Source organism: Danio rerio, chromosome 18 (assembly GCF_052040795.2).
Source record: "Danio rerio strain M-AB ecotype USA chromosome 18, GRCz13ab, whole genome shotgun sequence".
Taxonomy (NCBI): Eukaryota; Metazoa; Chordata; class Actinopteri; order Cypriniformes; family Danionidae; genus Danio; species Danio rerio.
The window spans coordinates 7,892,260-7,908,334 of NC_141038.1; the positions used below are offsets into that span (position 1 = coordinate 7,892,260).

Here is a 16,075-nt window from a genome sequence, read left to right on the forward strand (position 1 = left end):
TGAGGCAGGAACCGGCGGACGTGCAACAACTTTAACTATGAGGTAAACACAAAACAAAACTTTACATCCGGAGCTCCTTCACGGGACTCCACACTTGTAAACAATCGCTCCATCAGGCTCCCACCATTCACGCGGCTCTCGGCCCCGCCCAGACTCGTCAGTGCTACCAAGCCGACCAATCACAGAGCTTGCGCTACGCGTCGTTGCGACGTGTAGTTACATTTTTTGAAAGGTGCACGTCAGTGACGCCGACGCCACGGCGAAAGGCTATGCATCAGCGCCGTAGCATACGCCGGCGTTTGACGCAGAAGTATAAATCAGCCTTGAATGTGTGTGTGGATGTTTCCCAGAGATGGGTTGCGGCTGGAAAGGCATCAGCTGTATAAAAATGTGCTGGATAACTTGGTGGTTCAATTTGCTGTGGCGACCCCGGATTAATAAAGGGACTAAGCCGACAAGACAATGAATGAATGAATGAATGTGTGCATGTGTACCTAATTTCCCTGTAAGTTTGGCAGTGGTGCCACCAAGCATACAGTGTGCAAGTCTTTAAAAATACTCATCAGATGAGTATAAGATTATAGTTTATAGCTCCGATATAAGATTAAAGTTTTGTGTTCTGTCTTCAGCTTTGACCTATCACTATGAGACCCAGTGTATACCGACTCCACTGGCCTGGTTTGCTCATCAGCTGCCGGTGTGGTTTCAGAAACTCAGTGTGGTTGGGACATATGTTATCGAGATCGCCGTTCCCTTCCTGTTCTTCAGTCCCATACGGAGACACAGACTCGCTGCCTTCTACATGCAGGTGAGGTGACACGCTTGTGTTTTAGTAAGGATAACAATCGTTCATTTAAAGACGCAGTATGTAGTGGTTGAACTTGGTAGTGCAGACCAAATTCAAAATGTTGGATTTTTTTTACCCGATCCTTCCAACAGTGACTCTACCTGGGTTCATATAGACCTGGAAAAGTCATGGAAAACATATGGAAACTAGTTTAACAAATGTCTGTATTCTTGAATATACAGTTGAAGTTTTTTTTTTTTTCTTCTTCTTTTTTAAATATTTTCCAAAAGATAATTAACAGAGCAAGGACATTTTCACAGTATGTCTGATAATATTTTTTCTCCTGGAGAAAGTCTTATTTGTTTTATTCCGGCTAGAATAAAAGCAGTTTTGAATTTTTTATGTACCCTTTTAGGGATAAAATTAATAACCCCTTTAAGCTATATTTTTTCTCGATAATGTACAGAACAAACCACTGTTATACAATAACTTGCCTAATTCCCCTAACCTGCCTAGTTAACTTAATTAACCTAGTTAAGCCTTTAAATGTCACTTTAAGCTGTATAGAAGTGTGTTAAAAAATATCTAGTCAAATATTATTTACAGTCATCATGGCGAAGATAAAATAAATCAGTTATTAGAAATGAGTTATTAAAATTATTATGTTTATAAATGTGTTGAAAAAATCTTCTCTCCCTTAAACAGAAATTGGGGAAAAAATAAATAAGTGGTCTAATAATTTAGGGGGGCTAATAATTCTGACTTCAACTGTAGGTTACTTGTCTTTACTTCTTTTCTGTGCCAAACACATTCTCTCACGCTATTAGTGCAGTGTAGGGATTATCTAAATAAACTTCACATAGATGTAAAAATAAATGTAAACTAAATAGCTGGTTGCATGTTTTATGATATGCTGTAAAACATTTGTACTTGTATTGTTTTTCTCATTGTTTAGCACATATACGTAGATATTACATGAAACATTAGGTCATGAAATTTTACTTTGAAGACTTGGAAAAGTCCAACAGGAGTGAGCGTGCCTGATGATCAAACCTTAAGCCTGGTTTATACTCGACCGCTTGTTTACTTGGGTGCGCACGGCAAATGTGACGTCATCGAGGAGTTTGCGGATGTTCGCTTTGGGTGCGCGATACATAATTTCGGCTGCCGTTGCGTACGCCATTTTTTGAGACTCGATCGAACGGTGCGCGCGGCGCCGCGTTTGATTTGAGTTGAATATGAAACTCTATGAAGAGATTTTATCTAAAACAGGATGACTCTACAGACATCTTTATGATCTGTGATCATAGAGATAACCAGATGATCCATAATTCCTGGTTATAAATTGCAACAGCCGTAGGAAACGAGAAAGTTAGTTAAAGCCAAGAGAGGTCATGGCAAAAGTGTAGACCCAGGTACACAATTACAGAAATATGTTTTTCCACCAGTCATAGGTTTAACACTGATGTGTGTATTACAATTTTGAATTTAAAACAATTTAATTGTTAGAAAACTATAATGAAGTCACATAATTATTTCTTTGATAACAGGGAAAGAATATTTAGACCTGTTTAAAATCTGTTTACATATCCCGATGGCCTGTTTCTCTAGGCTTTATTGTTGATAATGGTCAGGCATGTTGGACTGTTATTGCCTTTTTAGCATAAGTAGAGGACCGAAACTAGCCAGACAGTAATGTGGGAATTGTGGAGCAGGCTAAATCCAAAGAAACATCTGTATTTTTTAAGTAAGTGTGCTTTTTTTGCTTTTATTCTTGCCATAATAAAGAGTATATTTTAATAAACTTTAAAAGGTAAAACTGTCTGAGATATGAACAAAAGCAAGTGCAAAAGCACTTCAAAGCAAAAGCAATCAAAGTAAAAAAATCTTGAATGGTTCTAAAAATCCCTTTAATCATAAAAATACTTAATAAAAATAATTTGTTAAAAAGTATTGAATGATATTAATAATATGATGTAGTTCCGGAGACTTCCTACTTCGCGTTTATCTGTCTGATTTTACGGTGGGTTTCCTTTGACTGCTTCCTGTTGTTTTTTAAAGAATATCACAATGGCGAATGCGGCAAGTATAAAAGCCTTGTCCATTTGACGAGGTGCACGTGCAGTCAGCGGAGGTGCGAAAGTATAAATCCAGCTTTACACTGTAACCTGCTCAGCTAATGTTTAGATTTGTAATACTTTTATTATTTGCTAACTAAAATTTAATTTGCTAACTAAAATCTCATTTTGGCGGCTTCTACTGTCTCGCATTTTCTTTTTCAAGACTAAAATGAGATGGTTTTCCACCAAGACAGCACAGATTGCCGAAATATAATTGGGTAAACTGGCAGTGGGCTGATTATAGATTCCAAAACAAAGACAGACATTCCAACACTGAACACTCATTTTCAAAGGAGGAATATCTGCCTTAAGCAGTATTTTTCAACATGTTCGCTTACAGGGCTCAATAATAAGGACTGTGTAAAACGCTCTGGAGATTAGACAGGATCATTACTGGCCCAATCGGGTCAGTGTTGCCTTGTCACTAAAGTTAAAATTGCCTGCAACTTATTTGTCAATTGCGTGCAAATACAGTCTTCGAATCTTGAAACAGTTTGTGCAAGTGCTCCCTTCTCTGTGATGTCATAAACACCATATTGCTTTTCGGTTCCTCTTATCTGATTGGATGTTGTGAGCATGTTATTTTTTTTCAGTAACAACCAGTATAGCGAAGAGATTGCAACATGGAGGCAACATCAAATTATGATGCTAAAAGAAAACGTTTGTTTCTAGTGTCTTGGAAGCAGACAATTACATGGGTACAACACAACGAAAAAAAAAATGAAGTGATGTTTTTGTAGTCAGTTTGGCAGGTCAGCCACCTGTTTTGCAATAAAATACCTTTAAATTATAAATTTTTAACTTTTTTTTAAGTATTTAAATTCTAGATTTACAAACATTATTTAAGATATGTGGCTAAGAAATAACTTAACTTTTCTTTCTTTTTTTTTTTTCAAAAACTTACATACAGCACCTTTAAATGACGATCAATCATGGGAAATCAGCATCTCTTGTGTGTATGCATATGTTTATTCAGGATCTGAGAATGCTGCATTGAGTTTATCCATTAATTTGACGCACTGGTGTTTTATAGGTCCTACTTCAGGTTCTGATCATCCTGTCTGGGAATTATAATTTCTTTAATATTCTTACGATCACCCTGTGTCTGTCACTGCTGGATGACCAACATGTCAATTTCTGGCTCCGCAGACCAACAACGAAGACAGAGAAAAGTATGGACACATTTCTTTTTATTTGCTGTGAAAACAGTAATGTTGTGAAATATTAGCAGAATTTAACAAAGCTGTTTTTTATGTGAATATATTTTTATTTTTTATTTATTTCTATACATTTAATTCCTGAATATTTTGCATTATTACTCCACCTGTAAGTGCCACATGATTGTTTAGACATTGTTCTAATATGATTCGCTGGTCAGGAAATATTGGTTTTGCAGGTGAAAAGTGTTGTGCTGATTAATGTTTTTCAGGTTTCTTTGAATATAGCATTAATAAATTCATATTTAGTAGAATTTACTAGTTAAAAACAAAAAAACTCAGAAAAACAGAATGAAACCCAATTGTATGTTTTTCATTACTATTTTATTACTTTTTTTGGTGTTTTTTATAGATATTTTTGGTTTAATGACAATTTTATATTTTTTACATTTCCAACTATTTAGATATCCGGCTCATGCTGTGTATTTTCAGTTTAAGCTGTAAACATTGCTTTATGCTGAAAACATGTTAGGATGAGATGTTAAACCGGGTCCAGACAGCCACGACTCATTACTTTAGTTGTTTTTTTCAGCATCATTGCAGACTCTCTTCTCTGCACTGACCGTGATGTTAGAGATTGGTGTGTATGCTCTGCTTTGCTACTGGACTGTCAAATACTTCGACCTGCAGGTGGACTGGGAAAAGAAAAGCGTTTCCTCCAAAACAGGTGAGTGTGTTTAAATGCAGTTTTAACTCCATTATGCCTGCATGTAGTGCACATTTCCTGTTTTCCTTTATTTGAGTTAGGTCAGAAGTGTACTGTATGTGTGCTGTAAATTGCCGATTTAAGAGCATCCAGACATAGAAAACATTTGGCCTTAAAGCAGGAGGAAATATATTGCAAGCTCAAGCCAAAGAATTACAAAAATGCGTTCTTGTAATTTGACTTCTGATTTGACAATCTGAAAGCTGCACCTTAAAAACTCTTTGGTTTTTATTATTTATTCAACATGACAACTGACATAACATGTGCAATTCTTGGAGTTAGATGCGCAAATTAGTATATTTTGACATTAATAGAAAACCGATTCATTGAAGTGTCAGTAGTTCACCGAAAAATGAATTATTCTACCGTTTACCCACCTTTAACTTGTTCAAAACCCATTTGAGTTTCTTCTGTTGAACACACACACACACACTTGCATAAAAAAAGATATTTTGACAAATGCTGGCACAAAAATGCTTTTCAAAATATCCTCTTTTGTGTTCAACAGAAGAAAGAAACTCCTAAAGGGTTTAAACCACATGAGGGAGACCAAATGAAGGCATTTTAATTTTTGGCTGAACTATCCCTTTATTAAAGTCCTATAAACATGCATTGCTGGATTATTGGGTTAAATCTAAAGTGAGACAAATTCCCATTTTAGTAGGCTAAAATTTTTGTGAATTATTATTATTATTTTTATTAAATTGTATTTTTTGCATATTGGCATGCATGTAAATGTGCTCAATGTTCATAGTGATTCATCTTTTTTTATGTTCTTGTTCTTTAGCATTCACCTATTTTGAGTTCAATGGTTTTCTGAAGATAGTAACGCTGCCCAGTATCTGGATAGGTGTGCTGTCTCTCACCTGGGAGATCATCACTGCCATGTTTAGGTGAGTGTTACAGGTTTATTTATGGTTTGTTGGTTCAGTGTGTCCAGTAGATGGCGTCCTGGTAGAAAAGATGTTTCTTTGCTGAAATGCTGTGAATCTACATGCATAATAAGGTCAAACGGATCCGTTGGTTAATTGAATGCTGTAAAAGCCTCATTTAAATCAGGCATGAAAGTTATAGTGATAAGTACAGTTATGGAAAATGGAAGAGTCCGCTTTAAAACGCATTACAGTAGGTGTGTGCTTTAGGAAAATGTTGTTTTGTTTCGTTTTATTCTAATGTATATAGGTTGTTATTTTTTTTTTAAATATATGTAAAACAAAGCATAATGTACAAACATTAATGGACTTTTTTTCCCCCCCTCAAAAGCAAAAACAAAAAGACAATAAAAAAAAAAATGTATAAATAAAAACATATATATATATATATATATATATATATATATATATATATATATATATATATATATATTTGCATATAGGGATGCCACGGTTCTCAGTATAATATTGACTTCCACGGTTCAATATGCGCTTTTGATTTGCGGTTTTCTCGGTTTTGCGTTTAAATAATTTGTGTGTTTCATATCTCTCCGAATTGACATTGGTGCCTGTAAGTCCATGAGCTGAGATTAGGAAACTCCTCCTTGCGTGTAAATATCCAATCACTAGGCTCTAAAGTTGGGGGGAGCTTAACCATCATTCCACACTTTAACATTGCGAGCGGCGGTGAAGTGAGACGACAGTATGAGAAAGCGTCGGCGTCTTTCAAATCTGCGGTGTGAGGACATTTCGGTTTTGCTGGTAAGTATAATGCCAATAAAAGAAAAAACGGTGAACAAGAAGTAACTGTGCAAGCATTGTTTTACACGTATAACCATGACTGCACATCTGCAGCGCCATCACCCAGCAATATCACTGTCTGAAGGCTAGCGGAGAAGGTAATAAACTCCTCCAAATAGCAACAATCCCTCGCTGAATCTTTCAAGCAAACATATCCAACTGGTTCCAAGAGACGTATAAAAATAATAAAGGCAGTGCGGGTGTTTATTGCTAAAGATTTGCAGCCGTTTTTGGTTGATTGGAGCTGTGGGCTTTTGTCATTTTATAAAAGCACTCGATCTGAGTTACAGACTATTATCTCGCATTTTTTCAGCACCAAGATAATTAAGATGGTTTATTTATGTTTACTGAAGTACAAATATGTTTATTTGAAATGGCCAATTTATCTTTATTAACTTCACATGTGTGTTTATTTTCAAACTGTAGGATTTTATGTGTTCCCCAGTTTGTACATGAGCTACCAGCAGCTATGAGATTTCAGTGTTGTTATTTTTTTTAACAATACACTAGGAACTAGTGTACTTTTCTTGGCTTTTAAGTAAAACAAAATGAGTATTGCAATAAATTTTATTATTTTCTCCTTAACCTCTTACTGTTCCTATTGCCTATAGCATAAAAAATAAAAAACACATGTCAAGCCATGAGAACCGAACCGAAAACCGTGCTAAAAAATCGAGGTATGTATTGAACTGTGGGTTAACTGTATTGTTGCATCCCTAATATATATATATATATATATATATATACACATACATGCATAGACATATACATACAAATACAGGCATACACATATACCCTGAAGCAGGGATCACCAAACTTGTTCCTGGAGGGCCGGTGTCCTGCAAATATTAGCTCCAACCCTAATCAAACACACCTGTACAAGCAAATCAAGGTCTTACTATAGTTTTAAAAACCAGTCTAATAGTCAACCACGGCTAACAGGTTACAGGTTTATTCATGGTGTGTTAGTTCAATATGTCCATTAGATGGTAGAATAGATGTTTCTGATTTTGTGCGTGTATGTGTGTTTCAGATGTGCGTGTGTCAAAGGAGTGCTGTGGCGTCTCTGGACCTCAATCCAATGGGCTGTTATGGCTGCGGCGACAGTCTCAATGTTTGCCATCAGTCTGGTCAGTACATTTCCTGTCAGGGTTATATTTGGAGGTGGGGAGAGCAGCCAAAAATGAATGCTGGAAACCTGTAACCATAGACTTCCATAGTTTTTTTTTTTTTTTTCTATGTAAATCAATGCTTTCAGGTTTTCAGCTTTCTTTAATGTATTTGCTTCAGTGTTTAACAGAAAAATAAACCCCAAAAGGTTTGAATCAAGTAAAGGGTGAGCAATTTCTGAGTAAATTTTCATTTTAGTGTGAACTGTCCCTTTAATGACGTTTAATGGGTGTCTTTAATTGTGTAAATTATAGTAAAAATTTAGTCTAATACACAAGACAAACTTTCCTAATTAAGGAAAAAAAAGTCATCTTAAAACTTTTTTTCATGCCGTTTGTATTTATTGATTTTAAATATTTGATTTAATTGCCACTGAAGGATTATTTTTTTATTCATTCATTAATTTTTCTGTGGCTTAATTCCTTTATTCATCAGGGGTCGCCACAGCGGAATTAACTTATCTAGCATGTTTTACACAGGGCATGCCCTTCCCAGCTGCTACCCAGTACTGGGTACCCAATTTTTTTATATATATATATGTATATATGTATGTATGTATGTGTGTATATATATATATAAATGTGGCCTCACAGCAAGAGGGTCGCTGGTTTGAGCATTGGCTCAGTTGGCGTTTCTGTGTGGAGTTTGCATGTTCTCCCTGCGTTCGCATGGGTTTCCTCCGAGTGCTCCGGTTTCCCCCACAGTCCAAAGACATGCGGTACAGGTGAATTGGGAAAGCTATCCATAGTGTATGAGTGTGTGTGAATGTGTGTGTGGATGTTTCCCAGAGATGGGTTGCAGCTGGAAGGGCATCCTCTTCGTAAAAACTTGCTGCATAAGTTGGCGGTTCATTCCGTTGTGCCGACCCCGAATTAATAAAGGGACTAAACCGACAAGGAAATGAATATATATATATATATATATATATATATATATATATAAATATAATGTGTATATATATGTGTGTGTTTTATTTTTTATTTTTTCCCTGTGCTTTTAAGCTGTGCAAATAATAATAATAACGCAAGACTAATAATGCATTATGTGTGCAGGTTCCCTACACCTACATTGAATATGATGCACACAGTAAACTCTGGCCTGGGATACGGACAGCATTTGAAATCACTGACCGCTACCAGTTGGCCAACTCATACGGACTCTTTCGGAGAATGACCGGGGTTGGAGGTCGTCCAGAGGTGGTCATCGAGGGCAGTATGGATCGCCACACATGGACGGTCAGTTTACAAGTGTCTCGCAAAATAAGAAATATTAAATGAAAAAAACATAAGTAAAAAGGTCTGAAATCCTAAATCATTTCAGAGAAGTTCATTTAAAAACACTGAATTTTGTGCTGCAAAATAACATTACCGTGCATTAGGCTATTTAACAATATAGTTTTTTTATAGTTATTGTTGCAGGTTAGCTGTTAAATGTGATTTTTATTTTATTGTTTAGCATGTTGAGTAGCTGTTTATTATAGGGTATTTGCAGAAGAACTTTTATTTTCAGTAACTCAGTTCAAGCACTTCTGGTGAACCGTATGCAGTTACAAAATTACCGCATTTAAGGTCTGTTTTCTTTGAAAATCTGTGATATTCACTGCCTGATTGATATATGATATGAAGAAGATGTCAGAATGTTCAAGAAGCACTGCATTAAATTATATTGTCCATGTCTTTAAAAGATGAACATTTATTTTACTCCAGTATTTTCAATGGAGTTTCTGCGCTCGCCTGCTGATTCTGATTTTCATCTCGCTTTATGCTCTGAACAACTAAATAAATGCTTGAATCTGTTTAAATGATTATGTTTTATTTACATTACAACATCAATGCTGTAAACGGAGCCATGTGAAATTGAAAAAAGTCACATTAACTGTTCACTGGAAGTCTATAGGTAGGGGAACAAACCCCTAGCTGTGCATAAACTCCATTGTAATGTCTGTGCAGGAGATCGAGTTCATGTATAAGCCGGGGAACATGAGCGCAGCGCCCCCTGTGGTCACTCCGCATCAGCCCAGGCTGGACTGGCAGATGTGGTTTGCAGCTCTGGGTCCACACACACAGAGCCCCTGGTTCAGCAGCCTTCTGCACAGACTCCTGCAGGGCAAAGCAGACGGTGAGATGACGGGCTTGTTTTTGCATGCATGTTTTAATTGAGCATTAATCCGGATACATTTCAGGATATAGTATCCAGATACTGTATTGTTTCTGTTTGCTTTAAGCTATAGACTGTGGGGTTTTGTTTGTCTTGTTTTGATGTGTTGTACAATTTTGATTTACAGTATGTATGTCTCATTTGGAGACTCCTTTGAAAATGAGATGGTTGATCTAAAGGGACTGTCCCATTCACTACGTTCAATTCAGTATTATACCTGTCATGCAGACCTGCGAGTGTCAGATGCTTTTTAAAATCCTTAAGATGAATGTCTGCTACATATAGTGTGTCAATATTTCATATGTGTGTGTTGTGTAGTGGTCAAACTCATTCAGACAGATGAATCTCAGTATCCGTTCAGCAAACAGCCTCCTGTGTATCTGCGAGCTCATCGCTACAAATACTGGTTCAGCGAGCCCAAAGCGGACGGGTGAGGACACGCACACATTTCCCATAATGCATCAGTCTATAAATGCAGAACAAAATACATGGATTGCTCTAACTGGTGTGTAATCTTCATTGCATGCTGTTTGGATCTTGGATGTGTTTAGGTCTTTTCCTCAGCGATGGTGGAGACGAGTGTATGTGGAAGAGTTCTATCCCATAGTGCAGCTGGGCGACTCTTACCTTGAACAGATGCTGGTTCAGCATGATTTAAAGGTCAGGAGCCAATCTGTAGTCAAAACCGAAAATGTAACTTTATTTGGATATTGATTTTAGCTGGGAAAGCGAACAAACACACCTAAAGTTCATTATCTGTTATCTGCAAAGTACTTTGATTCAGTGACGTTTATAAGGCATTTTCACTAGCTTGCAGAAATGGATTAAAGGGGTAGTTCATCCAGAAATTAATATTTATCATAATAATGTATTTAGTATAATAATAACAACAATAATAATAATAATAATTTATTATTATTATTATTATTGTGTTTGTTGTTGTTGTTATTATTATTATTATATATTTTTATATATAATATCAAATATATTTATATAAAAAGGAACCTTTTGTGATTCTGTCTATCAGATGAAATATCCCCCTGCTCTAAGAGTAATAAATTATCATAATATGTAAGAAATGGACACCAGTGTCACAATCTTTGTAATGTGTGGGTGATGAAGGCAAGGTCCGCGAATCAGGTAGGAAACAAAGATATTTCTTTTAGTAAACTTTGGGGAAAAAAAACCCCGTAGTGGCATTTGGCTTCGCTCTCAGGTCTCTCGTGTAGGCAGCTCCCAAATCAAGGTTATTATAGTTAATGAAAACACAAAAACTAAAATGTAAAATAATTGTCGTTAAGTGAAATGACAATAAAAACGAGTTTTAAAACACTAAAACTAACTGAAACTGTATCGTATACATACAAAACTAACTGAAACTAACTAAAATTATAGCAAAAACTTCCTTCATTTTCTTATTTGTGAATGTATTTAATACATAATCTTACTGTAAGCTTTATTTCTGTATCGCGATCGCGAATGAATCTTTTTAACCGGATCTTCTAAATAAGACAAAGTCTTCCATTCTCCAATTCTCGTACAGCTCTTTTTATAAAAAAAAAGCTTGCTGCAAACCAACAGCTTTGCTGTATCGACCCAGACAGCATAGCGGGGAAAACATGCAACAAACCCAGTAGATCATGGAAACAAACACAAGGCGATAACCATTTTCAAGGTATACCGCGGTCTGGAAAAGTCAAGAGTTTTGATACAGCCAAAATTTTATTATATATATTTTTTTTAACAACAGTATCTCCAGCAGAAAAGATATCTAAAGATGCCATTTTAAATTGTAAAGAAATCTGTGTTTTCGAAACTAATGAAGACAGCAGAAGTCAATCATTTATTTGAATTATTCAGCCGGAGATGTTTACTGTTCCAAAATATTATTCAAAATAAAATATATTGTGCTCAAAGGGCGAAAGAACTTGTTGTTTTATACTCAGACATTTAAGAAGAATATATTTTTGAGTAGTAATCACAATACCTGGAAACCGTGATATTTTTATCCAAGGTTATCATACCGTCAAAATCTTATACCGGCCCCTGCTTACATACGATCTGTGATGTGTGGACATGGTCTCACCCAGTCATTGGGTATCACACCTTGGCAGGTCTACCTTGCCTTCGGAAAGCATGTGCTCTCATGAATAATTAAGAAGCAGGGTCTTCTCATAGGATAAGAAAATTTTGCTATGAATAATAATGAGAAACTGACGCATCATCACTTCACTACCAGATTTGCTGTACATATCATATGTTGATCCCGCCCCAAAAATCATTTTAATCCCGGAAGATGAAATTAGCTTACAAAAGCTCCAAATTATCCAGTTTTCCCCACAATTAAAGCTGTCAGGTGCTAACATTGTTTTAACTGATGCTCAACACACACAAATATGTTAAAATAAAAATAAAAGTCCTCCAGGGTGTCTTGAACCTTTAAGCCCAATATTTTCAGGACTAGTTTCAAAAATTGCCAACAGGGCTTCAGGTTCAGTAAGAAAACCAAACATGACTAAAAGTTAAAAAATGTCTTTCCAACACCTCCCTAGATTACACTGACTTTTTAACAATTTTGCATTAGTAATAATGAGATCCTAATGACTATATCTGCTCATTTAAACCACTCTTCATTTGTTTGTCCATCAGGATAAGGCTCCTCCGAGGCACGTCTCCAAAGGTCTATTGCCTCGATTTTTGCGATGTGTTGGAGATCATGTGCGTGAGATACCGGCTCCTCTTCTGCTCTGGACTCTCTTCATCTCGGCAGCGACCTTGTGTCTCCTCAGCTCTCTGAGACCGCACAGAAAACATCACCAACAACACCAATCACTCCTGAACCAACACACAGAGAAAGAGCCCACAGGAGAAGAAGAGGAGAAGAAATGCAAAGAGGAAGAGGAGACTAAGCATAATGAGGAGGAAACAAAAGATGATGCAGAGGAGGATGGAAAGGAGGAAGAAGAAGCAGAGAGTGAAGAGGAAGATAAAGAAGAAAATGAGGAAGAAGACAAGGAGAGTGCAGATATAGAAACAGAAGCAGACAGCCTTAGGAAAAGAAAATAAGGTTTTTTTGGTCATCTTACTAAGGTATTAAATCAGGGATGTCCAAACTCTGTTCTGGAGGGCCGGTGTCCTGCATAGTTTAGCTCCAGCTTTCTTCAACACACCTGCCTGGAAGTTTTTGTATACCTAAAAGAGCTTGATTAGCTGGTTCAGGTGTGTTTAATTGGGGTTGGAACTAAAATATGCAGGACACCTTCCCTCCAGGACCGAGTTTGGACATTCCTGTATTAAATGAATCTCTGCACTGTAGAAAATAGCTGTTAAAGTGATAGTTCATCCAAAAAAGGAAATGTGCTCATTATTATTTAGTCTCCCTTAGTTGGTTCTATACCTAATTTTCTTTCTTCTGTTGAACACAAAAGAAGATATTTAGAAAAATGTAAGAAACCTTTAACTGTTCACTCATAGTAGGCAAAACGGTCACACTTTATTTTGATGGTTGAATTTAAGTTACATTGCATCTACATGACAACTAATTCTCACTAGATTATAAGTAGACTGTTAGGGTTGGGGTTAGGGTTAGTTTAAGTTGACATGTACTTGCAAAGTTTCTTATAGTCAGTTAAAAGTCAGCAGTATCAACAGATATTAAGCAGACAGTCTACTAATACTCAAATAGACCATCAAAATAAAGTGTTACAGGAAAAACAGATACTATGGAAGTCGATGGTTACCGGTTTTCAACATTTTTCATAATATCTTCTTTTGTGTTTAACAGAAATAAGAAAGTCAAGCAGGATTGCGATAAGTAAAGATTTAGTAAATAATGACAGAATTTTCAGTTTTGGGTGATCTGTCCCTTTAATTATTAGATGGTTTCCATATTTTGTGATTCACTTGTGTTTTTCGTTTATTTAAGGTTGCGAATTGCATTATGGGACTTGGATCTGTCACTTTGACGTTGAAAATTTAATTCTGCTGTTTTTATTGACATTTTAGTATATTTGAAACAATATATTGTATAAGAAGAAATGTATAAAAATTAATTAATATTAGATATGAATAAATAATAGATATTAATAAAAGTCAATTTGTCAAATTTTTTTTGCATCAGAAGTTGTTGGAGGAACGATCAATGTCTTATAATGCAATTCAAAAGCATAAACATAAATCAGAAAATATGCAAATCTATTAATTTACCTATATCAGGGGTGTCCAACTCCTGGAGGGCTGCAGCTCTGCACAGTTTAGTTCCAACACTCTTTCAACACATTAACCTGTAGGTCTCAAACAAGCCTGAAGGATTCAATTAGTTGGATCAGGTGCGTTTAATTAGGGTTGGAACTAAACTGTGCAGAGCTGCGGCTCACTAGAAACTGAGTTTGACACATATAACCTATATGTATTTTTTTTTTTACAGTGTGGACATTCTAACACCAGCTCAGGGTAATGACATCTAGCCCATTAGCACTTACACCTTCTCTGTGTCAAAACATTGGCTTTTCTGTTTGCACAGGTGCTTTTTGAGAGATTTAGGCAGTGTAGAGACACACTGATGTATTTCAGCTCAACCAGACAGACAGAAGGACCAAACTGCAGAAAAAAAGCTTATAAATATCCCTCAATTGGTTTGACAGGCAAAACAAGGTAAGTTACTGTTTTGCTTGCACACTGCAATCATATTAACAAAAACCCTTGATGTCTTCCATCGTGAGACTTGAAATGAACCGTAAAAACACATACTGGACCTCATCAAATAATAAAGCGATGATTGATTGCGTAAATTTGACAGTGTTGAATGCTTTATGAATGAAGCCCAGTATGCGCTTTGCCTTACACTATATCAAGAGTATCTTAAGAAATATTCTAAATGAGCTAAGTATCATCTTGTATATGTGCTGTTATATGATATGAAAGTCTTTATATTGTTTATTGGACTGTAACTGGTTATGGTCTGTGGTATTTGTGTTTCTGTATTAATGTTTGTGACATCATTAAGCACTGTGATGTCTGTAAAATGTTGCATGTTTATTGTGGTAATATGAGTGAAATGCACACAAAAAAACACACTCGGCTTTAATGTTTTGTAATATTTTTAATAAACATAGAAAAATATGCACCAGTCCAAGTGCTGCTATTTTCACAATATTTAACAAAGCAGTTATGCCATTACCCAATACCTCAAGTAAATTAATATAATGCTCAATATGTAAATGAATACACAATGATATAATAGTGTCGGTTAATCCAAGCTGTAATGTAAATTCTTGGATGATAACAAATTTCTTTTGTTTCTTGTTAGTTTTATGAATCGCTTTTCTTTATTTTTAAAAAATTGTAATAATGGTAAAACTTTATAGGTAGGCAAACAACATTAGATGTTAATTTTAGGTTAGATTTAGGCTGTGATGTCAGGTGACCAAGATTCAATGTCTAGCCAGCGTCTAAGGACAACGTTATTTTGACGTCCAAAAACGACATCAAATGATGTTGATATTTGATTGTGTTAGAAAGTGACCAAAATCTTACGTCGAGCCAACATCTTAATCCAGCGTCATATTGATGTCATATACTGTCATTTATTCGTCAGGTTTGGCAACCAAAATCCAACGTCTGATAGACATCATGGTGGTAACGTCCACACAACGTCAAGTTGTAACATCATTAAGGCTGATTTATACCTTTGCGTTACGCGTACACCTATGATCCAACGCAGTCCTCTCACAGTCGTTTAGCCCTCGTCGTAGCCGATGCTGATGTGCACCTCTTAAAAATTTAACTACACCTGGCAACGATGTGTATCGCAAACTCTGTGATTGGTCAGCTTGGTAGTGGTGACGAGTGGCGCTGAGAGTTGCGAGCCCGATAAAGTGGCCCGATAAAGTTTACAAGTGGCGAGTTCTGTGAAGGAGCTCCAGATGGGAACTTTTGTTTGTTATGATTAAACTTGTTGCCATCTGCTGGTTCCCAACTGCATGAGCAAGTTTAGCTACTTGTAGTGTTCAGAAAAACTTAAATACGAGCAAAGAAACTCGACACGCATAAAAACCTGCCAGCTAGCGTTTCGGAAGTGTTATTGCAATGCTTTACAAATAGAACACAGAAGGATAAATGCACGGCTACTCGCAAGGCATGTGCTGTGGGTCATGGCGATCACTCAACGCAAAAGTATAAACCAG

At 36.2% G+C, this 16,075-nt stretch overlaps 1 protein-coding gene across 19 annotated transcripts in view; it reads left to right on the top strand.

The window, feature by feature from the left end:
- lmf2a (lipase maturation factor 2a) overlaps nt 1–16,075 on the top strand; it is a 35,072-nt gene that overhangs the window by 8,753 nt on the left and 10,244 nt on the right. For 4 of the 19 annotated variants that reach the window (XR_015514432.1, XR_015514433.1, XR_015514434.1 and 1 more), the window contains exons 5-15: nt 630–808; nt 3,941–4,079; nt 4,657–4,791; nt 5,618–5,723; nt 7,597–7,693; nt 8,786–8,968; nt 9,683–9,851; nt 10,209–10,320; nt 10,442–10,550; nt 12,540–12,980; nt 14,413–14,543. Coding sequence is in view for 5 of the 19 variants with exons in the window: in XM_087292611.1 (XP_087148737.1) it covers nt 630–808; nt 3,941–4,079; nt 4,657–4,791; nt 5,618–5,723; nt 7,597–7,693; nt 8,786–8,968; nt 9,683–9,851; nt 10,209–10,320; nt 10,442–10,550; nt 12,540–12,956 (1,646 nt within the window). In the remaining 14 variants the exon portion in view is untranslated. 19 annotated transcript variants of the gene reach the window in all.